This window comes from Tursiops truncatus, chromosome 21 (assembly GCF_011762595.2).
Source record: "Tursiops truncatus isolate mTurTru1 chromosome 21, mTurTru1.mat.Y, whole genome shotgun sequence".
Taxonomy (NCBI): domain Eukaryota; kingdom Metazoa; phylum Chordata; class Mammalia; order Artiodactyla; family Delphinidae; genus Tursiops; species Tursiops truncatus.
Genome location: NC_047054.1, coordinates 33,104,378 through 33,131,221, shown reverse-complemented (window position 1 = coordinate 33,131,221; position 26,844 = coordinate 33,104,378). Strand labels below are relative to the sequence as shown.

At 43.3% G+C, this 26,844-nt stretch overlaps 1 protein-coding gene across 1 annotated transcript; it reads left to right on the top strand.

The window, feature by feature from the left end:
• The first annotated feature begins 614 nt into the window (after positions 1–614).
• Positions 615–16,702, top strand: CHRNA6 (cholinergic receptor nicotinic alpha 6 subunit). The gene is made up of 6 exons (XM_004327076.4): positions 615–1,022; positions 2,683–2,822; positions 11,463–11,507; positions 12,229–12,338; positions 12,440–13,418; positions 15,476–16,702. Exons 1-6 carry the CDS (start codon positions 944–946, stop codon positions 15,605–15,607), a joined length of 1,485 nt encoding a protein of 494 aa, XP_004327124.1. The 5' UTR covers positions 615–943; the 3' UTR covers positions 15,608–16,702.
• The last annotated feature ends 10,142 nt before the right edge of the window (positions 16,703–26,844 follow it).

Genomic DNA, 26,844 nt, shown 5'->3' with positions numbered 1-26,844 from the left:
CAACTGGGATGTATTTATTTGCTATTGAGTTTTATGAGTTTCTTACATATTTTGGATATAAACCCCTTTCCAGATACATGGTTTGCAAATATTTCCCCCCATTCTGTAGGTTGCCTTTTCATTTTGTTGCTAACTCCCCTTTAACCAACACCAAAATCTGACCAGAAGGCCTAACTCATCAGAATGTTACTGACACTAAACTTATAGAGGAAAGAAGCAAATGCTAAGAAAACCAGTTTGTGACAAGGATGTATAAATAAACATAGAACCGTCTAGACAGCATCCTGTGTTCAGTATTTGTTCTTCTCATTCTCAGACAGCTAATCTCTAGTCCTGGAGGGTGATTCCTAAACTCAGAAGGACGAGGCATTAGAAGTCAGACAGAACCAAATTAATCCTGTTCTCTGTGAGGCGCACTTTACCAGGACTCCTATTCTACAATGTTTTCTGGTAACAAGGTTAAGCCCTGATGAGCTAGAGATCTCAGTGAATCAGAATACACTGGTCGGGACCTGGCTGGTGCTTTACCTACAGCTGGAGCTCAGGAGACGTGTGTTTGTTCCCCTCAGGACCGGGGCTGGGAAAAGATGCACTACAAAGATACACTAAGCACATCACAGTTTTCTGTCCCCTCCCGGTGCTGTCTGCCCAACACCCCCATCCTGCTTCTCTCGTTCCTGCACGAGAAGAGATGTAGGGTGTCAGGAAATGGGCTGACTCATCTGACATCAGATTGAGTCCTTTTTATCTGCCCTCTTGGTTGACCTTAGTCTCTGATATTGGGAACGACCATGTTATGTTTATGAAGGTTTTCATTTCACAGAAGACACTTGGACTGCAGGGGACTCTGGTGATTTAAAGGTCCGGTGTGAGTGGCTGCCTGATAGCTCTTTGTTTTCCACAATCCTTTGACTAGAAAAAGAAATCAGAGTGTGTTTTAAACATGCTGCCCCGCGAGGGACAGGGATTCCTTCACTTTGGGCTGTGTCTCTGGTGGTATGTATTCACACTTTGCTTCAGAGGTAGGTTTTATTTCCGCTTGTTCTCATATTCCCTTTTTAGCTACGTGTATTTCCTGGTTTTATTTTCCTCCTTTTCTAGTTGTGCTTGACTGAGCAGAGATGAGATATGCTATGGATAAATATGTAGAGTGTCTGCACAGGAATTGCTCCTCTTATAACTGCTAATTAATCTATTCATTTTTAGTTGGCTGGCTTAACATGTAAAATGAGATTTCGGGGGGATGGGATGGGGAGGACAAGGAAACATTGTAAACCATGTTTTGTTTTATTTTCCCAATGAAAAATAGGCAAAAATAACAATGGTACAGTTTTCTCTCCATCTCCACTATGGATGTATTCAAGTTCTTTACCTGTATTTAATATTTTTTCAAAACTGTGGTTTATGAGCTGATACTATTCCTCAGTCTGTGAACCCTTCCATTTTGCAGGTAATCATCTTCATTTTGGGAAATGTGTCCTAAGAGTAAGATCATTCATTTTCAAAGTTAAGGCTTAGAAACGGACAGCTGCTGCTCTGTCCATGTCCACAAAGCCACATTTCCACGTGCTGTCGGCTTTGCAGGGACTTGCTTGTCAAGACTCAAGGAGGGTTTATCTGAAATGTCTCAAAGGAAAAGAAAAACCTCAAAGGAGGAAAATGGGTAACAGGAGGATTTTTTAATTATCTGTTTTATGTAGCAATATTTCTATCTTTATTAATTAGGATGGCAGACAATGATGTTTTACGTCTAAAATTGCCCTTTCCTGCTGAAATCTCAGTGTTTCCAAATGCATCTGTCAAACAACATTTTTTATTTAGTAATATAACAGCTATCTTTTCCTTTGTTTTTGCCTAATGAGTTGTTCAGCCCCTTAAATTCTTTTTCTTTCAGGGTATAAATCCCTTTGGGAAATTTATAGAATAGTATTTCAGGTATCAAATTTGAATTCTATAAGGAAAAATATAGAGGGGGCCTTAATGAGATGAATTATGTCAAATGAAAGCAAGTAACCTACATTTAGTGCATTCTTGGGAAAATACAAAGAGACATGCGTTACATTATTGTCTAAATTTAATGACTGAAAGTGCTATTGTTTAAGAACTTTGGGGATTCTATAAAAAATATTTTAAGTAAATTTTCCTTAAAAACTTTGCACTCTCACACATCTCCAAGAACTGAAATTCAAAATTGATTTTAAAAAGGAGGAGGGCTTAAGACCTTAATGAAATTACTAGTTATTTAAGTTTGATTGAAGAAGGTTGCCCAGCTACACACCCTGCTGGTTGTAGAAACAGAGACCAGTCAGATCGGTATTTTGACAAGAAAGGGCAGGACTTCTCTTTAATTACCGGATCAGTAAGACGGAGAGTTCTGTTCAGTGACACGACTGAACAGCTCAAGCCTGTGTCTACCTATCCCTTTACACTGTGCTACCATAGACTTTCGAAGTGCTCTTACCAGCATCGTTTTGTTTGCTAGCGCACTAGTCCTGAGATGCCGGTATTACTCTTTTCATCTCGGTGGTGAAGGGGAGTAGCATGGCCAGGAGGGGCAGGTGCAGTGGTGCTGGGGGAAGCTGGTGTCCTGCACCCGCCTTCCCGGATGGAAGCCCCTGGAACCTCCCCACCAGCCAGCATCCTTTCTGCTTCTCTAACCCCTCTCTCTGTATGGTGCCGCAGGATGTGCAGGCTGTGCGTCCGAGGAGAGGCTCTTTCACAAACTGTTTGCTCATTATAACCAGTTCATCAGGCCCGTGGAAAACGTTTCTGACCCAGTCACTGTGCATTTTGAAGTGGCCATCACACAGCTGGCCGACGTGGTAAGTGCAGGGTGGGCACCACGAGGCCTCAGAGGCCCCAACTCTGAAGGGTCCAAGCAATTCCCACTCACTGCACTGGGTAAATAAAGGGATTTTTGAACACAAACAGGCAAAAATCTACAGAGTGCTGCCCTTCAAAGCCAGCCCGTTGGGAGGGATCCACTCTTCCCAGGGTTGCTGTCATTATTCTCCTTAAGGCGATGGTTTTCTGGAAATGCTCTCAGAACCAGTTTATGAAACAAAGAAGTGAAAGGGCATTTGAAGGGGGAATACAAAGGGAGCTAACTTCATTGTGCACCTATTACGCACCAGTGTCCACACTTAGTGGCTGTCATCTGCATTTTACAGCTGGGGAGAGGAAATCTCAGATAAGAAACTTTCCCAACGTCATACAGTTACAGATGGTGGCACTGGGGTTCAATCAACACTGTTCAACCCCAAAGCTCATGCTCTTTTGACTCCGTATAAGAAGAATTGCTTTAAGTCTCCTTTGTTATAGAAGAAAGAGAAAATTCACCTTGTTTCACATAGGGTTCCATCCAGCCCTGAAAATCTGATGGGAATTTGGAGGTCTTAGTTTAATTTATTGCTACCCTGTTTAAGGGGCAAAGAGGACTAGAGTTCTTTCTTTTGAATAATCTTCACACCCTAGTTGCTGAGAGAGGAGGTGTGGGACCTGATACCCTAACAGAGGACAGGGTTCTGGGCTTCAAGGCATGGCAGGGCGCAGGCTGGCCTGAGGCACTGGACTTGGACCAAATTCCAGGAATAGGCAGGCTCAGGACGTAAGGGGTAAGGGACGTCCCGAGCATCTCTGAGACAATGGTGCACAGACCGAGGGAGCAGCCCAGACCCTGAACGGCGGCAGGGAGTGCCTCCTTCCTCTCAGCTTTGCCTGGAGAAACAGTGGTGGCTCCAGGTGCACCTGGGGGAAGACCTCAGTTATGGATATGAAGTCCGAGCTCACCATGTTTCTCCGGTCCGTGCTTCCCAGTGGACTGGGCTGACCCTGACCTGATCCTCTAGCTTCTGGCCCAAGCTGGAAGTGTGTATATGCTGATAAATACTGGTTTAAAAAAAAGTAAGCCAGATGTTTTATCTCACTTAGATGGGCCCACTAATTCCTTTAATAAACATTTATTTAGTACCTATTCTAATCCCGCCTCCCCTCTCCCCTCAAATAGCTTAGCACTGGTTACTGGTCTCCTACCAGGCTGGAAACCACACTTGGTATGAATCGGGCTGTTATGAATGGAGAACTGGACTGAGTGACCCCTAAAGTTTGTGATACAGCATCACTTCAAATCCATGATCTATTCACCCTTTCAGGACATTGTTCTGAAGATGGTGGGTGGAGGATTGCTAAATACAGATTTTGGTATTTGCATTTGGCTGCTATCAGAGATTGAAAAACACACACATGCTCTCTCAGCTTATATAAAACAAGTTTATTTCTTTCTTATGTAATAGAAATCTAAAGGTTAACAGCCCAGGTTAATACCAGGTGGCTTCGTGGTAGTGGTTGCATCACGGTGTTTGGTTGCCCAGGTTGTGCACTGCACAACTCCTGAGGATGTTAATCACATGAGCTATGATGCTAAAAGCATAAACTGTGACAGGGACCAAGGTTCCTTCTATCTTTCTATGTCACCATCCTTAGCATGTGATTTGTTCCCTCAGTGTTGCCTTGTGGTCCAGGATAACTGCTGATGTTCACTCATCATATTCACATTCTTGGCAAGAAGCAGGAGCAAGAGAGAAAGGGGCACATACCAGACATCTGTGACTTCCTTAAGGAGTTTTATTAGAAGTCCTACTGACAGCTTCTGCTTCCTAGCTCATTGACCACCCCTAGCTGCAAGAAAGTCTTGAGAAATGTAGTTTTTTAACTGAAATTTTATTTATTGAAATAATCATAGATTCACTTGCAGTAAGAAATAATAGAGCCCTTGTATACTTTCTTTGACCAACAACAACAACTACTGTATCTTTCATTTCTAAAATTTTGTTGTTTCAGGAAAGCTATACATAAATGGAATCACACAGTATGTAACCTTGTGGACTGGCTTTTCCACTCAGCATAATTCTTTAGACATTCATCCAAGTTGTTGCTTGTATCAATAGTTCATTTCTTCTTTTTTTTCTTCCAGTTTTATTGAGATATATTTGACATACAACACTGTATAAGTAAGGTGTGCAGAATAGTGGTTTGACTTACATCATGCAGTGGTTGCCACAATAAGTTTGGTGAGTCATTTCTTCTTGCTGTGAGTAGTATTCCATGGTATTGATGGAGCACACTTTGATTGACCTTTCATTGGTTGGAGAACATTTGGGCTGGTTCCAGTTTTGGTCTTTTACAAATAAAGCTGCTATGAACATTTGTGTACAGGTTTTTGGGTGAACATTAATCGTTATTTCTCTGGGATAAATGCCCAGGGGTGCAATTCCTGGGTCTTGTGGTAGTTGTGTGTTAGTTTTAAAAGGAACTGCCAAAATGCTTTCCAGAATGGCTGTACCCTTTTACATTCCCACCAGCAATATGTGAGTGATCCTACAGCTTTGCCAGTATTGTCAGTGTTTTTTATTTGAGTTATATTAGGTATGAAACGATATCTCATTGTGGTTTTAATTTGCATTTCCCTAATGATTAATGATATAAAACCTCTTTTCATGTGCTTATCTGCAATCTTCATATCCTCTAAGGTGAAATGTTTGCTCACGTCCTTAAGCCCATTTTCCAGTTGGATTGTTTGTTTTTACTATTTAGTGTTGAGAGTTCTGGCTATATTCTAGATGCAAGTGCTTTGCCAGTTTTGTGGTTTGCAAATATTTTAGCCCAGTTTGTAGCTTATCTTTTCTTCCTCTTCACATGGGCTTTCACATGAAGTTTTTAATTTTGATGCGGTCCAATTTATCAATTTTTCCTTTTATATGTCATGCTTTTGGCATCAAGCCTAGTAATTCTTTGCCTTATCCCAGATCCTATAGGTTTTCTCCTATGTTTTTCTAAAAGTTTTATTTATGTCTTATGTTTAAGACTATGATCCATTTTGAGTTAATTTTTATATAAGATATGAGACCTAGATTTTTTTTTTTAGACCTGTGGGTGTCCAATTGCTCCAGCACTATTTGTTGAAAAGGCAATCCTTTTCCCACTGAATTGGTTTTGCACCTTTGTGAAAAATCAGTTGAACATATTTGTGTGGGTCTATTTCTAGGTCCTCTATTCTGTTTCATTGATCAGTGTGACTATCCCTCCACCAACACTGCACTATCTTGATGGCTGTAGCTGTAGAGTAAGACTTAATATTGGCTAGAGTGATTCCTGCCACTTTGTTCTTCTTTGTCAAGATTGTCTTAGCTATTCTGTGGCCTATGCCTAGAATAAGCTGCCTATGTCCACAAAAAGCATTGCCCTGATTTTGATAGGAACTGCATTAAACCTGCAGATCAGTTTGGGGAGAAGTGACATCTTTACTCTGTTGAGTCTTCCAGTCCATGAATGCGGGATGTTTCTCCATTTATTTAGCTCGTCTTCCTTCAGGATTTTGTAATTTTCAGTACACAGATCCCATACATGTATTGTTACATGTATACGTAAGTATTTTGTTTTATCTGGGAGTGACTGAAAATAGTATTATGCTTTTTTTTTTTAAACCCCACATTTGTTTGTTTATTTATTTATTTTTGGCTGTGTTGGGTCTTCGTTTCTGTGCGAGGGCTTTCTCTAGTTGTGGCAAGCGGGGGCCACTCTTCATCGTGGTGCACGGGCCTCTCACTATCGCGGCCTCTCTTGTTGCGGAGCACAGGCTCCAGACGCGCAGGCTCAGTAGTTGTGGCTCACGGGCCTAGTTGCTCTGCGGCATGTGGGATCTTCTCAGACCAGGGCTCGAACCCGTGTCCCCTGCATTAGCAGGCAGATTCTCAACCACTGCGCCACCAGGGAAGCCCTATTATGCTTTTAATTTTGGTTTCTCCATGCTCATTGTTAGTATATAGAATTTTAAGACTTTTGTATATTGATCTTGTATCCTAAGATCTTGCTGAACTCACTTAGTTTCAGCATTTTTATAGATTCCATGGGATTTTCTTTGTAGGCAACCTTATAATCTGCAAATAGAGATAGTTTTATTTCTTCCTTTCCAGTCTATGCCTTTTCCCCCTTTTTCTTGCTTCATTTCAGTGGCTAGAACTTCCAGTACTATGCTGAGTAAGAGTGGCGACAACAGACATCCTTCTCCTGTTCCCAGTCTTAAGGAAAAAGCATTCAGTCTTTCACCATTTGGTATAAAGTTAGGTGTAGCTGTTTTGTAGATGCTCTTACCAAGTTGAGGAAATTTCCCTTTATTCCTAGTTTCACAGAGTTTTTAATCATGAATTGATGTTGAGTTTTGTCAAAAACTTTTTCTTGGGCTTCCCTGGTGGCGCAGTGGTTGAGAGTCCGCCTGCCGATGCAGGGGACACGGGTTCGTGCCCCGGTCCGGGAGGATCCCATATGTCGCGGAGCGGCTGGGCCCGTGAGCCATGGCCGCTGGGCCTGCGCGTCCAGAGCCTGTGCTCCACAACGGGAGAGGCCACAACAGTGAGAGGCCCGCGTACCGCCAAAACAAAAACAAACAAAAAAAAAACAAAAAACTTTTTCTCCATCAGTTGATATGATCACATGGTTTTTCTTCTTTAGTTTGTTGATATGGTAACTTACATTGATTAAGTTTTGAATGTTGAACCAGCCTTGCATCCTACTTAGTCATGGTGTATAACTTTTTATACATTGTTGGATTCAGTTTGCTAATATTTTGTTAATGATTTTTGCATCTAAGTTCATGAAAGATATTGATCTGTCATTTTCTTTTTTCGTAATGTCTTTGTTTGGGTTTGTGTCAGGATAATATTAGCTTCACATAAAGGATTTGGAGTTGTTTCCTCCTCTTCTATTTTCTGGAAGAGATTGTGGAAAGTTGGTATTGATTTTTCTTTACATATTTGGTAGAATTCTTCAGGGAAACCTACTGGGCCCAGAGATTTCTTTTCCAGGAGCTTTTTAATTATAAACTCAATTCTTAAATGGCTATAGGGTATTCAGACTGTCTATTTATATCACTGTTCAGATTCTTTTCCCTTATTGTTTATTACAAAATATTAAGTATATTTCCCTGTGCTATACAGTACGTCCTTGTTAGTTAGTTTGTGGTTTTTGAGGAATGGGCCCATTTCTTTTAAATTGACAAATTTATGATAAAATTAAAGTTGCTCATGGTATTATCTAACTTTTTAATGGCTATAGGATCTGTAATGATAGCTCCTGTTTCATTCCTGATATTGGTGGTTTGTGTCTTCTCTCTTTTTATTTTTGTCAGTCTTGCTAAAGTTTTATCAATTTTGTTGTTTTTCCCCCAAAGAATCAGCTCTTTGTTTCATTGATATTCTTTATTGTTTTCCTTTTCAACTTTATTGATTTCTATTTTATCTTTATTTTTCCTTCCTTGTACTTGCTTTGGGTTTATTTTGTGCTTGTTTTCCTAATTTCTTGAGGTAGAAACTTGTGTTATTGACTTGAGAGTTTTTCTCATTTCTAACGTAAGCATTTAGCTATAAATTTTCTTCTTAGCACTTTTATTAGCTATGTCCCTCATATTTTGATACATTGTATTTTTGTTCCCATTCAGCTCTATGCGTTTTAAAGAATTTCCTTTGAGACATTCTCTTTGACCCATGGATTATTTAGAAGTTCAGTTTCCATGGGTTCAGAGATTTTCCTGTTGTCTTTTGGTTATTGATTTCTAGTTTGATTCCATTATGGTCAGAAACACACTATGATTCCAATTCTTTTAAATTTGTTGAGGTTTGTTTCATAGCCTATGATAAGGATATGCTCTGCGTTGGTTAATATTATATGCATGCTTGAAAAAATGTGTATTCTGGTGTGTTTGAGTGGAGTATCTCTATGTGTCAATTAAATTCTGCTGGTTGATTATGTTGTTCAGATTTTCCCTATTTTTGCTGATTCTGTTGAGTTTACTGAGTTCTGTTGGTCGCTGAGAGAGGGATATTGAAGTCTCTAACTGTAATTGGGGATTTGTCTGTTTTTTCTTTCAGCTCTATCAGTTTTTGTTCCATATAATTTGAGACTCTGCTGTTTGGTGCATATATGGTCAGGATCATTGTGTCTTCCTGGTGGATTGATCCTTCTTTCATTATGTAATGTCCCTCTTTGTCTTTAGTAATTTTTTTCCTCTGCATCTGCTTTGTCCAGTATTAATATAGCAATTCTTATTGGTGTATTAGAGTCTACTTGTCCTCATGTGGGGCACCAGAAGTCCCTATGGGCCATATTCATTGTTGTCACTGAGCCATGGTGAGGTCTGGGAATGACTGTGATGCAGTACAGCCCAGATGCACAATTACCAACTCCCTTCTAGAAGACTGTAGGCCGTCTGCTGCTGTTTGGGCCTCAGGCTTGGCCTTAGAGCACCAGAGAGCTCTACATGGAAGGGTGTTTACTGCTGCATAGAATGAACTTGGCCACAAAGTCTAATGAGAGGATGATCTTCAGAGTAAGTGTATTTCCACTGTCCCCCTCGTGGGGCCAGGAAAAAGGCCCTGCCCAGTGTTTTCGATGGCCTGGCATATCTGACATGACAAACATGAAGGTTTTGAAAATGTAGCCCACCTGGCCTTTCTGATCTCAGTCTCTGAGTCTGTTGCTGCTCTCCAGAATCTAGTCCATTTGAGATTGTAACTCCAATCCTTTAATTGAACCAGGTGTCAACTACTTTATTTTCCCAAGAAGGAGACACAGGGTGATGGTCTCAGGAACGTGGGGTTGTACTGTGGGTCTCTGGTCTCCTTCAGCTGGGCTGTCTGATAGCAGTTCCCATGACCATAGGTGCAATCTGGCATTGGATGGAGAATGCGACTTTCCAGACCCGGTCCTGACCCATAAACTTGGCTGACACCTCTGAGGGTGTCCATCCACCATGAAGCAGGTCCACACCACATGGAGGTTCACCAGGCTGTGGAAGTATAGATGGGGAGGCAGGAATACTGTTGGGATGATATTGCCAAATGATTTTAATTCTCAGAATACAACGTTCTAGTTCATAGTGTGCACTAGTTCTTTAAACAGTGTATTAGTGGACAGAGAGGAAGCAGTTGTTGGAAGATGCTTATGACTGTTACCTCCAAGACATTTCTGGACTGCTAGAGCTAGTCCGTTCCTGACTGACAGCCAATGGATTTATTGACATGGCCCCTGCTTGAATCTGCTGGTCACAAGGTATGAGCAGAAGACACTGTCCTTAGACTTGGGTAATTGTAAAGTCATGGATAAGTAATAGTCCACTTCTTTGCTTGCCCTGACCAATAGAAAACCATGAATGTAACTCCTTTTGTTGACCTTTTAAAACCCTGGGGCTTATCATGACTTGACACAAATCCCTTTGAAGGAGGAAGCTGGTGAGGTCTCCAGGTAGCGTTTTCTGGGGGGCATGGAGAACTGCAGAGCAGCAAACCAGAGTGGGCTGGTGTCCAGCCCTGGCCACAGCTTCCTCAGCCAGTGTGAGGTGTTTACTCTCGAAGGTGCTCATGTGTCTGGGGAAACAAGGTTGGTAAGTTTTGGGAACCCACTGCCGGCCACTGTGTGACCATCAATAGCCTCCAAGTGTTGCGCTCTGAGACTGCTGAAGGTTCTGGACGTGTCTTCAGTAGCTGCTCCACTGAGAGGTGGTAGCTGATTAGGAACATATTATATTTGGCATGTCATCCTGGAATGCTTTTATTCAAGAGACCCAGGACTCTTTGCAGGTCATTTAGGTACCTGCTTAAACCACCTCCTAAGACAAACCTTTCTGGATCATCCTGTCTAAAAGAGACGTGTGTGCGTGTGTGTGCAGACACACACACCACTCAATCCCTCTTTATTTTTTTGCATGGGACTTATCACTATCTTACATTATACCATGTATGTATTATTGATTTTCTGTCTCCCCAGCTAATAGCTTAGGCACATGTAGGTAGGGATATTTTCCATCCTGATTACTTCTGTAGCCCCAGCATTTATAGAGCGCACAGTAGGCACTCAATAAATACTTGTTAATGAATGATTGAAGCAATCGGCAGTGGTGTGTGTGGGAGCAGTGCTCTGGGGAGTGGCAGGTTCCAGCTGGAGAACTCCATGGTGAGCTGAGGCTGACACCTTGAGGGGCAGTGGGGCTCAGGACTCAGGACCTAGAGGGTGCTGGGGCACAGCTGAGGAAGAAGATAGCAAAAGCAATGATACCCATCGCCATCTGCAGGACTTCCCCTCCCTCCCTCCCACTCTCTCTTCTCTCCCTTCTTTCCTTTTATGGGATCAGAAATGTTTATGGGCTGCAGTGGTCAGAAAGGCTTCACAGAAGTGGGACTTCAATCAGATTTGAAAGACAGTCATAAAGCCACATTTCAAAGTCAACAGGGTTGGGACCAGTGTGGAAATATTGTATTTTGGGCCTTTTATAAATTGCCTTTTCAGTCTGCTTTTTTTCCCTCCGTTAGCATGAATAACTCAGATTGGCTATTTTTAGTTGTAATTTTTGCTCTAAGATTCACTTCTATTAGCAAGTACATTTGAGGCTAAAAAATATTGTTTCTTCTTCCCAGGATGAAGTAAACCAGATCATGGAAACCAATCTGTGGCTACGTCACGTACGTGTCTATGTCACACGTTCTTCTCTTGGAATTGTGTCACACTTGTGTGTCAGTTTAACAACGTCAAATGGATAAAATCCACTAGCACTCCCTCTTTGCATCTCCAGCTTATGATAGAGCATAAAATATTAACTAGCTCCAAAGCCCAAAGTTCAATCTGGTAACGGCTGGCTGGGTGGAGGCTTCATGCTGCAGAACTTAGTGACAGAGTTCTCTCTGACTCTGCTTCGGTGGTTTCTGCTCTCAAGTCTCCTATTTTTGTCTGAATCTCGAGCTCCAGAGCCAGATTCTTGACCACTCTTTGATCCTGCTCTGGGTTAGATTCCCACCGTCTGGTTTTATCAGTCATACCATCTTGTTCTTCCTTCCTGTCTCAATCTTTTATGCAGATTTTGTAACAAACCCATCATCATACACTTGAATTATCTTTTTAATACTAGAAATGGATTGCTACTAGAGATGGAACATAGTCCATGGAATATGGAAGCTGAGCCTGTAAACTTGGCTAGCTAATTAATAATCAATAGATACTTATCTAATATCTATATTTACCCCAAATCAGCTCAGCTACCTTGTTCCCCATGGATTTAATCTTCCAACTTTTGGTAGGAAACCAACTCTTTAAATAAGAAAATTTTCAAAAAGTTGTTGAACCAACATAGAATTAACATTGGAAGAAAGTCGAGAATTTTTAAAAACTGACTTCTATTCCCTTTAGATGTGGAATGATTATAAATTGCGCTGGGACCCAGTGGAATACGATGGCATTGAGACTCTTCGCGTTCCTGCGGAGAAGATCTGGAAGCCTGACATTGTTCTCTACAACAAGTATGGGCATCTGACAGCCAGTGGCTTTCCAAAGTTGCCTTTGGTACAGGCTGACCCAAAGCACAGAGGGTGTTACTAATGGTGTCTGGTTTACTTTGCAGTGCTGTCGGCAACTTCCAAGTCAAAGGCAAGACAAAAGCTCTTCTTAAATATGATGGCATGATAACCTGGACTCCACCAGCTATTTTTAAGAGCTCCTGTCCTATGGATATCACTTTTTTCCCTTTCGATCATCAAAACTGTTCCCTGAAATTTGGTTCCTGGACCTATGACAAAGCTGAAATTGATCTTCTAATCATTGGCTCTAAAGTGGACATGGATGAATTTTGGGAAAACAGTGAATGGGAAATTGTCGATGCTTCTGGCTACAAGCATGACATAAAATACAACTGTTGTGAAGAGATATACACAGACATAACCTATTCTTTTTACATTAGAAGATTGCCGATGTTTTACACCATTAATCTGATCATCCCCTGTCTCTTTGTTTCATTTCTAACTGTGTTGGTTTTCTACCTTCCTTCTGACTGTGGTGAAAAAGTGACGCTTTGCATTTCAGTTCTGCTTTCCCTGACAGTGTTTTTGCTGGTGATCACAGAAACCATCCCATCTACGTCTCTCGTGATCCCCTTGGTGGGCAAGTACCTGCTGTTCACCATGATCTTCATCACCTTGTCCATCGTGGTGACGGTGTTTGTGTTGAACACCCACTACCGCACCCCGACCACACATACCATGCCCACGTGGGTGAAGGCAGTCTTCCTCCGGCTCTTACCCCAGATCCTGATGATGAGGAGGCCTCTGGACAAGAGGAAGGGGACAAGATATGACAAAAACCCCGAAGGCTTCTCTGGCAGGCCAGCCAAAGTCAAGTTCGATCGTCGCAGAGAGCCCAAACTTCTTAAAGAATGCTGCCACTGTCGTAAGTCCAGGGAGATCGCCACCAGCAAGAGACGGTTAAGTCATCAGCCTTTACAACGGACGACTGAAAATTTGGAGCCCTCACCTGAAGTCGAAGATGTAATTGATAGTGTTCAATTCATAGCAGAAAACATGAAGAACCAAAATGAAATAAAGGAGGTAAATGTATGGGTCTTCTAGCCTGTTCACCCGCAGCAGGCCTGGGGGCCCTGCATAGACATGTCAGATCTTCAATGTGAGTTCTGTTTGCAAGACGGTCAGGGAGTGGTGCCCTAAAAGCCAGTCCTGTGATGATGCAGTTATGGGTGAACCGCCCTGCGGAGGGGGTGGGGTAAGGTGTAGCCTCAGAGCAAATCTCTGCCTCCAGAAATGTCAACTCAAGTAAAATCTGGTTAAAATAAACACTCAGGGCAACCTTGGTTTATTAAACTGAGAGCCCCTGCGTAAGGAAGGGTGGGAGAGGGAAAAGCCGGCTGAGGGGCAGGAGGAAAGCCTGCAGGGCTGGTCACAGTCTGGGAGCCTGGGAGGAAGGTGGTGTGAGCCTCCGGCAGCTCCAATCCCACTTACTCCACTTGACGGGGATCCAGGTGCTGATTGAATGAACCTCAGGGTTATTTTTAGCATCAACACAGTCCGCTTCTGTGGCCCAGAGTCTAACTATAGCAGCTCGGACCTCCTCATCCTCCAGAGAGAGAGAGCTCAAGAACTTTATGCCAATTTTCCATACCATCAGGATGACTAGCTGGGGGGCCTCTGAAAACTCCTGCCGCCAGGGGTCTGGGTCTGACCTGATGGCAGTAGCCATCATCCTTATCTCCTAATGAAAGGACATTGCAGGCCTGAAGTCCACCCATTGGTGCTGAGGCGGACATGGGCTGCATGTCACACAGGTCGGGGAGGGGGTACATCGGGGCCAGGTGAGCCTAGGACTCCCCTCTGTTGTGACACCTTCGTCAAACTAGGGGACAGTTGCTGCTGAATTGATCACCACCAGGTAGGGCTCTTGGAGGTCGGGAACAGGAAGGACATGAGAGATGTAACGAGCTCTCCCTGACCAGCGTGATCCCGAGTTCTAGAGGGTCACCTATTCCTGATGGGGGGGGGGCCCATCACATCGCACATCCTACACCCCCTGCCTCAAACCCATTTCCCAGACTTGCCAAGGAGTCAGACTGTCCCGTGGTGTCCATGACAAGAGTGGATGAGAAATGTCACCTGTCCTATTAATAAACGAAGGACGTTGCACCCGTCAAGCCATCAACCACTGCAGTCACCCCCAGCTGTGCACCCTGAGGGGATTCAGGGTGGAGGAAAGAAGGATGCTGGCCCTAGAGAGCTAAGTTGCATATCAAAGGAATGATTTCCGTGAACCCAGACTCTTGCCTCTTCCCATACATAGAAAAGCGCTAAATTCCTTAACTTGAGATGTCTGGTTTTCTTTAATTAACAGTAATCTTTTTTTAAACGTTTTTAAAATTGAAGTATAGTTGATTTACAATGTTGTACTAATTTCTGCTGCCTAGCAAAGTGACTCAGTTATACACATATATACATTTTTGGGGTATTCTTTTCCATTATGGTTTACCTCAGGAGATTGGATGGGGGGAACCAGGATATATAGGAGGTTTTGCCACAAAATCCAGGTGGTCAGAACATCAAAGGATTACTGTTGCAGTCAAATGCAACAAAATGCTCTACAACTAATCTTTTGATGTTCCGGCTACCTGGTCTTTGTTGCAAAACTTCCTCTATGCCCTGACTTTTTTTTCCCTTACCTCTTCAGGGCAGTCCCTCAGAGCGATCTGAGAGGCTGCCTCCCGGGCTTGAATTCCTCAGAAAATCCACTGAATAAAACATCATTCTCAACTGTTAGGTTATGCATTTTTTTTTCCAGTCAACGCAGAAGTGGAGCTCTCCGAGCAGCTCTTTCTGGGGTGCTGCCTGCAGTCAGGAGAGGTCCTGTGTGCCCACATAAGCCTGCTCACTCTGCAGCCCGCTGTCCCAGGACTGATGGAGCGCACGCACCCACCCTCTGCAGACAAACGGAAGTTCCCTGTGTGCTACAGAGGAGACACGGGTTAACCAGGATCACGGGGATATTTGCTTTAAAATTGCCAGGAAATCTTCTGTGAAAAGGAAGCAGCTTATTTATGAGACAAAGCTTATCTCCCATGGTTTTGATTTTTTTTTACAGCTGCTTGACTTTTGTCTTTCAGGTAGAGGACGACTGGAAATACGTGGCCATGGTAGTGGACAGGGTGTTCCTGTGGGTGTTTATAATCATCTGCGTGTTTGGAACTGCAGGGCTGTTTCTCCAGCCACTCCTGGGGAACACAGGACATTCGTAAGATGGATTTTCCCTTTATCTTCAGAAACTTACAAGACACTGTGTTTGTTCCATGTTTCCCCCACCACAAGGAAAGGGATAGAAAGCTTCGCACCAAGTCCCCATCTAGATGGAAAAAGAGGACTTTATTGCCAACCAGGAGCCTGGATGCCCTCCCTTGGGGCACAGAGGAGTACTTTATGATCCCAGTGTCTGGGATCTGACACTGGAGCCCAGAGCTGGCAGCACCTGCAGGCTTCTCTTGTCTGTACACGTTTGGCTTCCGGGGACGTGACTGACCCACAGAACAGCAAACCGTGGAATCAAAGTCAAGCCATGCTAACAGCTTCTTTTGCTTCTCCAGTTTATGGGCTTCTCAGTATAATGACACCTGCCAGACGTGAAACTCTGGAGCTTGGACATGCTGACCTCTGCAGCACCTGTGAACTCGTGTATGCTTGCTTTCTCCTGCACATCTCTGTGATGTAGAGCACACACTGCAGCATTATTTGATACATTATTTAGTAAAAAAGTAACAGCAGGTAGTCAGTCTAACCAACAGGCTGTATTTACTCCCCTTCTAAAAAATCTTATTGAAGTAGAGTTGATTTACAATGTTGTGTTAATTTCTGCTGTACAGACAAGTGACTCAGTTATGCATATATATGCATTCTTCTTCATATTCTTTCCATTTTGGTTTATCACAGGATACTGAATATAGTTCCCTGTGCCACACAATAGGACCTTGTTGTTTATCCATCCTATATTTACTAGTTTGCATCTGCTAACCCCAAACTCCCAGTCTTTCCCTCCCCCACCCCCCATATTTAATTATCATTCATCTGGCAAGAGACTTGAGTGGTGACATTGCCACAGTCACAGAAATAGGTTCTGTCCATGCACTTGGAGCTTTGTAGGAAGAGTCATAAACACAGAGATCTCCAGGACCAGGTATCATGTGGGGAATGTAACCAGAGCAACGAAAATAAAGCATGACGTGGTCTGGCCGGACAGACCTGAAGCAACCTTTGCCGTGGGTCCAAAAGGTGTCTCTTCTCATCAGCAGTTTCCATTTGCTCTTTGTAACTGAGATTGAAAATAAAAGTGTTTCTTCTGTAGGAAATGGTGATCTTGTACCTTTTAGAGCAATTCCTTTTCTGAGAGGGAGAACCTTGGGTATTCTGTTTTATTCAACCCTCGTTTATTATCTTCTTATTTTTTGTATACACTTATAGTAACAGTTTTAAAGATGCATTTTAAAGTAGAAAAAAAATCTACGCTAACACAGGAACTAATTTCACTTTGCCTTTTCCATTCTAGTCCTTGTCTAAATGCACACATAATTTGACACCTCAGTTTTACCTTTCGGTTCTGTATTTTGCTCTTTTCTCAATATCATGTCAGCAGCATTTCTCCGAGATGTTACGCAGTCTTGAAGTATAATTTTTGTGGTTGCATAACCTCCATTGTGTTGATACCCTACAACTTCTATTACTGATACTAACCAGGGTTCTTGACCTTCCCTTAATCAATAGAAATTGATAAGAGGCCAGACAAGAAACTCAGGCAAGGCTTTATTGGGGCTCCCGAGGCGGCAGGAGCAAAAGGAACGAAAACAAGTAACAACTTCCCTTGCTCACTCACCGAGGGGGGCAAGCTAGTTCCTTATATGGGGCGAGGGTAGGGGTGTGTCCAGGGGTTGGACAGGAAGGGGGGTGTAGGTGGTCTGCCCACCCCTTAGGTGGTGTTGAGAGCAGGGGGCGTGCACAGTACCCTGCTTTTGCTCCCGACACCCTGCTTTTGCTCCCAACTCATCGGAAGAGGCAGTTGGGTTTTTTTTGGGTCTTTTTGTATCTTGTTGTCCATAATTTGCCCAACTGCACATATACGCAGTTATTTTTACTCCCTTATAGTTTCTTTGTATTTTTTTGCTCAAGGAGACGTTTGTCCAGGTGAAAGCCCTGCAACAAAGGGTCCCAGGTCCCAGATCCCAACCTGTCTCATTACCATGTGCTAATTCTTCCTATCTACCTCATCCTGGAGCTTAAGGCCGGCTGTAGTACCCCAGGCACAAGTTACTCTGTTTTAAAGTATTTTTACTCTCTTCATGTCATGTGATTGTAGCACCTCTATTTTATCTGTCTTTACAGAGGGTTGCTTGTTTCTTGATACTTTTTTTTCTATTAAGCCAGATCACTATTTCCAGTCATTGTTTAAAAGTGTTCATGGTGGTAAATACGCATAACAAAATGTCCCATCGTAACCCTTTTTAAGTGTACGGTTCGGTGGTATTAAGTATATTCGCATTGTTCACAGTCATCAGCACCATCCAGCCCCGGAACTCTTTGCATCTTGCAAAACTGAAACTCTGAACTCATTAAGTAATAACTTTTTACTTTTTTTGAGGACCTGTCACACTGTTTCCCACCACAGCTGCACCATTTTACTTCTCGCTAACAGTGAGCAGGGGCTTCATCTTCTCCACACCCTCATCAACACGTGTTAGTGTTTTGATGGTAGCCATCCTAATGGGTGTAAGATAATACCTTGTGGTTTTGATTTGCTTTTCCCTAACGACGAGTGGCGGTGAGCATCTTTTCATGTGCTTCTTGGCCACTCTTGTATATCTTCTTTGGAGAAATGTGTATTCAAGTGCTTTGCCCTTTTTAAGATTTTGGGTTATTTGTTTTCTTGTTATTGAATTGTAGGTGTTCTATATATACTGGATATTAACCCCTTATCAGATATAAAAATAAGACTTTAAGAACTGCAGAACAGGAAGATGAGAGGAAAGTGCTCCCAGCCAGGGGCAGGGAGCCAGGGTCCTGACTTCTTAGCATATTCTTTTGTGCATGAACGGACATCAGCCTTCCCAGCCCAGCTTTCCAGAAGTTGCTTGGTGATCCGCAGGGGCAGTGACAAACTAACAACCTATATTTTAAAGAAATAAGCATTTGAATAAAAGAGGCATCACAGCATGGAGATGTCTTTGTGTATCAGGTCTGTAGAATCAATGACTCTGAGAGATGGAACGGAACTCATAGATTATGTGGCGCAACTCTTTTTTTAATCTCAAGAGGTAGCGTGGCTTGCCCATGATCACGTAGCTAACAAATTCAACTCTGAAAGCCACGTCTCCTGACTCTTAAACCATTTCTCTGCCCCTGGATGATTTAGTCTCTCTCATGAGATGGGAATCGAAAACGACAGAAAATCAACTGATTTGGCCCATCTCCTCCCTTCCCATCCGCATGTCCTCCCAAAGGCCAGGGAAAGCACCTTTCACTGTCAGTAATCAGAAGCAAAAAAGTTGCTAAATGTAAACAGGTTAGAGAGATGAAACAGCAAATGCTCTCTCAGTTTAGGAAGGTCAGGACTCTTAGTGCCAAAGTTTATTTGAGCCGGTGTAGGGGATACAAATAACTTTTGTGGGCTATATGTGAGTCTTCAGAATGAGATCAGTCATTGCTGAGTTGAACTGCAGACATTCTTGGGAATGTAAGTCCCAGGTCAGGTGGAAGCATTTTTCTCCCTCACTGCCCCATCTGTTCCTGCTTCCCTTGGCTGAGGTAGCAGAGAGGGGGCAGAGGAGAAAAGCCGGACGTTAGCAGCTGCTGAAGCATAAAGAGACTGACCAAAGAGGGGCCCATCATGCAGGGTCTGCTCGCTGCAGAGAGGCTGATTTGCCCCCCACTGGGCCCCGGGCCCTTGCCATCATGCCAAATGTGGACTTGGGTGCTTGATCTTCTGATTTTTCAAGATACACTGAAAATCCAGCTTTTTATGTAGAATCTCCAAGTTTTAAAACGTGGCAACTAAATTAAGAAGCGAAAATAAAGTCTTGGTGTCAGCTAAACAAAAACTCCTGCCTGCAGGGCCGTGAGGTGGCAGCCTTTGGCTAAACAAACCAGGGCTTGATCCCTTCCGGCCGGCAAGGTCAGGCAGGAGGGGTAGAGTCAGGAGCAGGGAAGTGCTGGGGTCGGGGGGGAGGAGGTGGACCCCGGGACCACGGAGCTCCATCTGAGGGCCTAGAGAGGTCTACACGGGCTGTCCCACTGGCCCCAACCTGCCCCGAGGCCTAGGGGTGCCTCTTGGGTGTAGTGAGGGCACAGCGAGATAAGAACAGGAGCATCTCCCCTCGCCCATCCCCACTTTTGACTTTGGAGCTCTCATCTGAACTCTTCAGCAGCAGCATCAGTTTTCAGCCAGAGCTGCTATTGTACCCCTTACACACGCACACACACACACGCGTGCGCGCACACACACACACACACACACACACACACACACACAATTTCCAGCTGGTGTTTGGAAACGTCTAAAAGGGTATTTTGGGTTGTCACAATGACTGGGGCGCTACTGTCACTTAGGGTCTGGGGCTAGGGATGTAAGCCTCCTGCACTGTGAGGGGCAGGTCAGTGTAGAATTGTCCCAAACAAGAGACCCATAACTCCCAAAGGAAAGTCTGACCCTCTCAGGGGTGGTCAGTTTGGGGCACAGGCCTGTGAAGACCCACACTCTGTGGGCCTGTTGAGGGCAGCCACACACCACACCCAGCACACACCACACCCAGCACACACCACACTCACCACGCACTCCACACCCTCTACACACACCATACACCACACACATTACACACACACCAAGCCCACCACCCCCCTCACACATTGCACCCTCACTGGGTCCTTGGTGCAGAAGCACCCATCCTCCTGGAGAAACAGGAAGGCTCCTTCCCCACTGTATGTTCCCCTGAGGATAGAGTCTTGTAGGTGGAGAGGACTCCATCTGTAAACATGGATGTTGATAGTGCTTTCCACACAGAGCTGTTTGGAAGATTGCCTGAGTCAACCTTCACATCGTGTACTCTTCCTTTCGACCTCCCTGTGGATACTGCGCTCTTCTGGCCTGGCGGAGATGCCCCCGGAGTGTTCAGGGGCACGTCTAATCCTGCAGCAGGCCAGGCTGCTATGCCCTACCGCCGCTATCCTGCCTGCCCGGAGGGGTGTGGCAACGCACACCAGTGGAAATACTGCTGCTCTCGGCTAGTTTGCCTAAAACTAAGATTGTCTATGAACCAAAGAAATAACGTTACTTTTATTTTCACTACTATTTTATTGACATACTGAACAGAAAGTCTTAATACAAAGAAGGAGTATATGTCAGGTTAAACATAAATGGTAGTCACCATGGCTATTAAGTAAACAAATTCACATTAATACATAAGAGTAGGTGCTTCCAAGAAAGAATTATGACACAACCAAAAAAATCCAACCCAGCATAAAGATATTACTCTTTGGAAACTACAGTGTTCTAATGTAGCTAGTTAGAGACCATTTTTAAAAGGACCAAGGTCACAGGTAAGAGTCTCTGTAACTTTGCTGTGTGTTATGGCCACAGGCTACACTTCTAAAATTACAAGTGGATTAAGGTGGACAGATCACCTTAATCCAGGGATTAGTCTTAACACTAATGGTGAGATAGCCCCATAGCATGTCCCCTTGTACGGTAAATAGAAACTACACATCACCATCTACGATGTATTCTGCCAACAATATTGAACTAGATTATAGCTGTAACTTCCAATTTACAGGAAATACAGGACACAGGGGGACAAACTAAATGACACCAGAAGCAAGTAACAAGACAACCTGAAAATGAGACATTCTTGGAGAAAACTGATCTCCTCCTTTCAACAAGTTAGTGACAAGAAAGAAATTAAAATAGATTTAAGAGGCATAGCACTATGGATTGAATCCTACTTTAGACAAGCTATCTCTTAATTTAGGCTATTCTTGAGATAGTTGGGGAAACTTGAATATGGAGTTATTGATTCTTCTAAGTGTGATCATAGTATTTTAGAATTCTTTTAACGTAAGAAAATGGTTCTTTAAGGGGCATACTGAAAATTACACATGCACACACACAGAGCTGGAAATATTGGGTGGAACTGAGCAAGAATACAAATTTGTCCTCATTTTAGACAAATAACCCAATCCAAACTTTGTGATACTGGTTTAATCAACGAACAAATAGGATTTAAGCCTTGACCACGTACTCAACTCTCTTAGATGCTGTTGGGGATGTAATGGTGGATATGCTACAGTACAGCTGAGGAAATAAAATTCACAGAACAAAGCAATAGAGAACAATTATGTTCTAAACTACATATATATCAGAGACTGAAAACACCACAGGCTCTCAGAGACGGGGGCTCCGAGGGGGCTGCGTGTTCCGTGAGGACTTCATGAGGAGGGGCTGTGAGCAGGGAGCTGAAGGGTGAGAACAATTGAGGGCAGCTCTCTGTGTGCCCTCACCTGTGTGTGCCCACATGTGTGTGTTTCACACCTGTGTGTGTGCCCGCATGTGCGTCCTGCACACTCACATGTGGGATGCAAAGTTGTATGCGTCTTCCAATATCCACTGGTTGGAGTTAGCTGGAACATTTTGCCCACAGATTTGTCTTGCTAAACATTTGAATGTAAAATTGCTTTGCTTTAAAGTTAGGTTTTGCAGTTACTCCTTGGGGTGATCCTGCTATATAAACGTTTATCCTTCCCCACACTTGAGACCGTTATCCCTCCCGGTCTAGCTGGGACGAGGCCTAAGCTTTGTGCACACATAGAAATGCTTGACCTTTGCTGTATTTGTGTCTGGTCAGAAAGAGGCTTGACGTGGAAAGTGTTTCACGTGGCATTTTTCATAATTTAACAATGAATTCAACTCGAAATACATCTTTCCAAGATTAGTACTGCCATTTACCCAGCAAACTAATGAGCTAAACAAAGTTAAGTAATGAGTTAAGTCAACAGTGTTCTCAATAAAAGGAAGAACACTGATTTGCCCTTTGAGTCCATAATCCCGTCAGGGATTTAAGGCAGGGAATCCTTGATTTTCATCACAGTGTAGTCCAGCAAATCCTGTCCTAAAGCAGCAATAAAGCAGATTATGTTTTCCCAAAGGAACAAAGTTACAAGTTGTGTGGTTTAAAATTGTGAAAGTTCCAGTATTTAATCTCTAAAGTACAGAATTTGGGGGCAGGAGAGGTCTTCAAAAGCATAACCTCCGGAGTCATAACCTCTTGCTATTGACAAGGAAACTAAAGCCCAGAGAGGACAAGTGACTCACCGAAGACCCCACAGTTCACACAGCTAGGTAATGGCTGGTCTAGAACCCAAGAGTCCTAGTGCCCTGGCTTCTGCTTTGCCATGTTGCCTCTCTTTAAAAATTCAGCAAAATATGCAGAAAAGTAATGACTATGTGGACCATACGAGGAGCCCCATTGTTCCATAATGTGAGCACATAAAAATACAATTCTATAGAACAAAATTTGGTATCTATTGAAAACAAATGCATTGACCACATTAAATATGATTTAAACACCTATAATATATGAATATGATTTCCTTTCTTTTCTTTTTTTTTTGAATTTCTTTTGAGGGTGATTTGAATGGGATAAATTTAAAAAACAGTCCAGGCTATTTGAAAAAATTCTATCATTTCTGTTCACTATGGTTCTGTGCTTTGTTCTAAGAATAGAGCAGATCTGGGTACTTTGTAGGAAAGGAAGCTGCACAAGACAGGAGGGTAATTAAAGGAAGCATTTCCAGGAGGAGGAGTCAAGGGCACAGGGAAGGAGAGACAGGTATGAAGGAGAAGGGCTGGTTGGTGTGAACAGGATGGAGATCTGCCTGGAAGCAGGAAGGGCAGTTTGGAGACTTCAGCAAAGGTCCAGGAGACTGAAACAGCCAGGCGTGAAGAGCCCCACGAGAGTGGATGTGGTCCTCCTGCCATGTCTGACAACACACGTGGATCATTACCTTCAAGACACGCCTCACTTTTTTTTGGCCAATAAATTTGCAATTCTATTCCCAGCAGAATCATCTTTCTAGTCCCCACCCATGTCCAGCACCTACCAGGCTGCAAAGTCAAGATCATTCAGTCCTTAAAATAGACCTCACTCTTCTCATGGTGTGATCCCACTCTGGGTGATTTTTCAGTGTCCATTTGCCATCGACAATTGAACATGTCTATAGGGGTTGGGATTTAGAAAAAAGGTTTAGTATAAGTGACTGGCTGATGTGTTTCCTTCTTCTTCTTCTTCTTATTTTTTTGTCCTCCAAATCCTACTGATATTTCAGAAGAAATGTGAAACGAAAATGAATCCGTAGGAGTACTGGAAAGTTGGCTGAGGTATCTTCATAGACTGGATCGGTGGGGATGGCTGAAATATGTAGGACAGATGAGATCCGATTTATGGAAAAACCTAACAGAGCAGTGGAATTTGTGGTCCCATGCAGGAGAGTTGGGACCACCAAAGAAATTATTTTTTTCTAGCAAACCCCACTATAACCCTAAGATTCTATATGGGGAGATGAGTGAAGGGCGGAGGACAAGCTGCTGTGGTTCTCCACCCTCACAGTGGGTTCTGCAGTCTGTCCCCACTGATGTGGTCATTCTGACACATGGAGAACTAAGTGGGCACCAGATCAGAGAATTAGGGCAGTGCCCGAGATCACTTACAGCTACTGTGAAGGAAGGGGTGTCCCAAATGTAGAAGATGAACTACATGCACACCCTAGAGAAATGCTTGCTTGGACACTAGACAGTAAAGGAAACTGACTGAAGCTAGGTTTCCTGTAATTAGAAATGTTTTTCACTGTCAGGAGAGTAAACAACATCAAAACTCACCAAACATTTGAATAAAATGACCACAAAAAGCATCAAAAATCAGCAGAAGAATTAACCACTACAGAAAAATTGTTATTGCAGATAGTAGAAGAAGTCTTTTTTTTTTAAGACTTTTTTTTTTTTTTGGCTGTGTTGGGTCTTCATTGCTGCATGCAGGCTTTCTCTAGTTGCGGTGATAGGGGCTACTCTTCGTTGCAGTGTGCGGTCATTGCGCTGGCTTCTCTTGTTGCAGAGCATGGGCTTTAGGTGCACGGGCTTCAGTAGTTGCAGCACTCGGGCTCAGTAGTTGTGGCTCATGGGCTCAGTAGTTGTGGCGCATGGGCTTAGTTGCTCTGCGGCATGTGGGATCTTCCTGGACCAGGGCTTGAACCTGTGTCAGCTGCATTGGCAGGTGGACTCTTAGCCACTGTGCCACCAGGGAAGTCCTTAGAAGAAGACTTTAAAGTAACTATTCCCCTAATATATATTCCAGAGGGTATGACATCCAAAAAGAAGAATTAGAGTTGTTGGAAATCAAATACATGATTTATCCACAGACAAACCAATCCACCACCTGGGTAGGTGGGCTGAATAGAAGACTAAACAATAACTGAAAAGCAAATTAATCCGCTGTAACATCAAACTGACAATGGAAAGAGTTAAAGAAATACGAAGTATGAGAGAAAAGTTAATAAGTTAATAAATATGGAAGACATCTAGGAATATTAAAACCCTTCTGTTAGGAATCAAAAAGAAAGGGGAGGGACTTCCCTGGTGGCGCAGTGGTTGAGAGTCTGCCTGACGATGCAGGGGACGCAGGTTCGTGCCCCGGTCCGGGAAGATCCCACATGCCGTGGAGCGGCTGGGCCCGTGAACCATGGCCGCTGAGTCTGCGCGTCCGGAGCCTGTGCTCCGCAACGGGAGAGGCTACAACAGTGAGAGGCCCGTGTACCGCAAAAAAAAAAAAAAAAAAAAAAAAAGAAAGAAAGGGGAGGAAGAATGGAAGGAAATAATGAAAGAGGACAAGAAAATTTGCATGAGTTGAAGAAAGACAGTCACCTCGTGCCAAGACAAGGAGAGAGAAAGTCTTACACTTAGACACATACAGCATACAGGTGACATTTCTAAAGTCCAAAGATGAAGAGAGAAGCTTAAGCTTAAGAAGTTTAAGGAAAAAACAGGAATCTGTAGCAATCAGAATAAGAATCATCCCTCACCATAGTTCTCTTCTATAATGGGGGCAATTGTAGAATAATGTCTTCAAAGTTCTGAGGGAAAATGATTTTGAACTCAGAATTCCAGGCCCAGCCAACCTATTCTGTGAGGGCAGAATGAACTACAATTGCAGAAATGCAGCGATTCAGAAAGTTTACCACACTCAAAACTTTCTAAAAGAATGGCTTAGAGATGGATTCCTCTGAAATAATGAAATGCATCAGCAAAAGAGAAAAACAGGATAAAAAAAATTGGAAAATTTAGGAATAAAAAAAACTGGTAGGGCTTCCCTGGCGACGCAGTGGCTGAGAGTCCGCCTGCCGATGCAGGGGACACGGCTTCGTGCCCCGGTCTGGGAAGATCCCACATGCCGCGGAGCGGCTGGGCCCGTGAGCCATGGCCGCTGAGCCTGCGCGTCCGGAGCCTGTGCCCCGCAACGGGAGAGGCCACAACAGTGAGAGGCCCACGTACCGCAAAAAAAAAAAAAAAAACCCGGTAAACCAAGAAATGAATAAAACGATTAATTGTTTAGAATATGGTTGTGGACAAAATGTATTGTCAAGACATTATTCAGAAGAAAGAGACACATAATATAAAAATTAATAATCTGGAGCTAAATTCTGGATGATTTAGAGAAAATATAAAAGGTGATAAAGAAAGAGGGGAAGTGAAGGTGATTTACCATCCTGTTTTGTTTAGAGGATAGGGGACAGGTGTTAATTCTCAACACTGGTAAAAGAAATTTGTATGTGTTTATTAATAAATTAGTAGAAAAGAGTGCATACCTTTCAAATCATTAGAGAAGAAGAAACAGACAAATTCAGTCAAGGCTGAAAAGGAGCAGAAAGAACAAGAAAACATTACACAGAAAACACAAACAAAATGGCATAAATAAGGCTAAACATATTGGTGGAAACAATTTATGTGAAAAGGTTAAATACTTAAATTGGGTTTTTAAAAGTCCCAGCTGCAAAGAGTTTATACGAAACATGTCTCGCACAAAATAATCCAGAGAAGGCTTGGATTTAGAACAGGGAAAGGAGAACAATTATTTCAAGCTAAAATCCAGGATTTGGCATCATCGAGAGAGAAGACTGTCAGCCTCTCCCCATGAGTCTCAGAGAGGGAGTCGGGCTGGGTGGGGGAATGAGGTGCTCCCAGAGGGCAGGGAGACACATGCAGACAGAATGGGAAGAGTCTTGGTGATGGTTTCTTTGGATCTGACACCAAAAGCAAAGGCAGTAAAAGCACAATAAACAAGTGGGGCTACATCAAACTAAGAAACGACTGCACAGCAAAGGAACACATCAGCATGAAAAGGTAACCTATAGAATGGGAGAAAATATCTGCAAACCATATATTCGCTAAGAGGTTTCT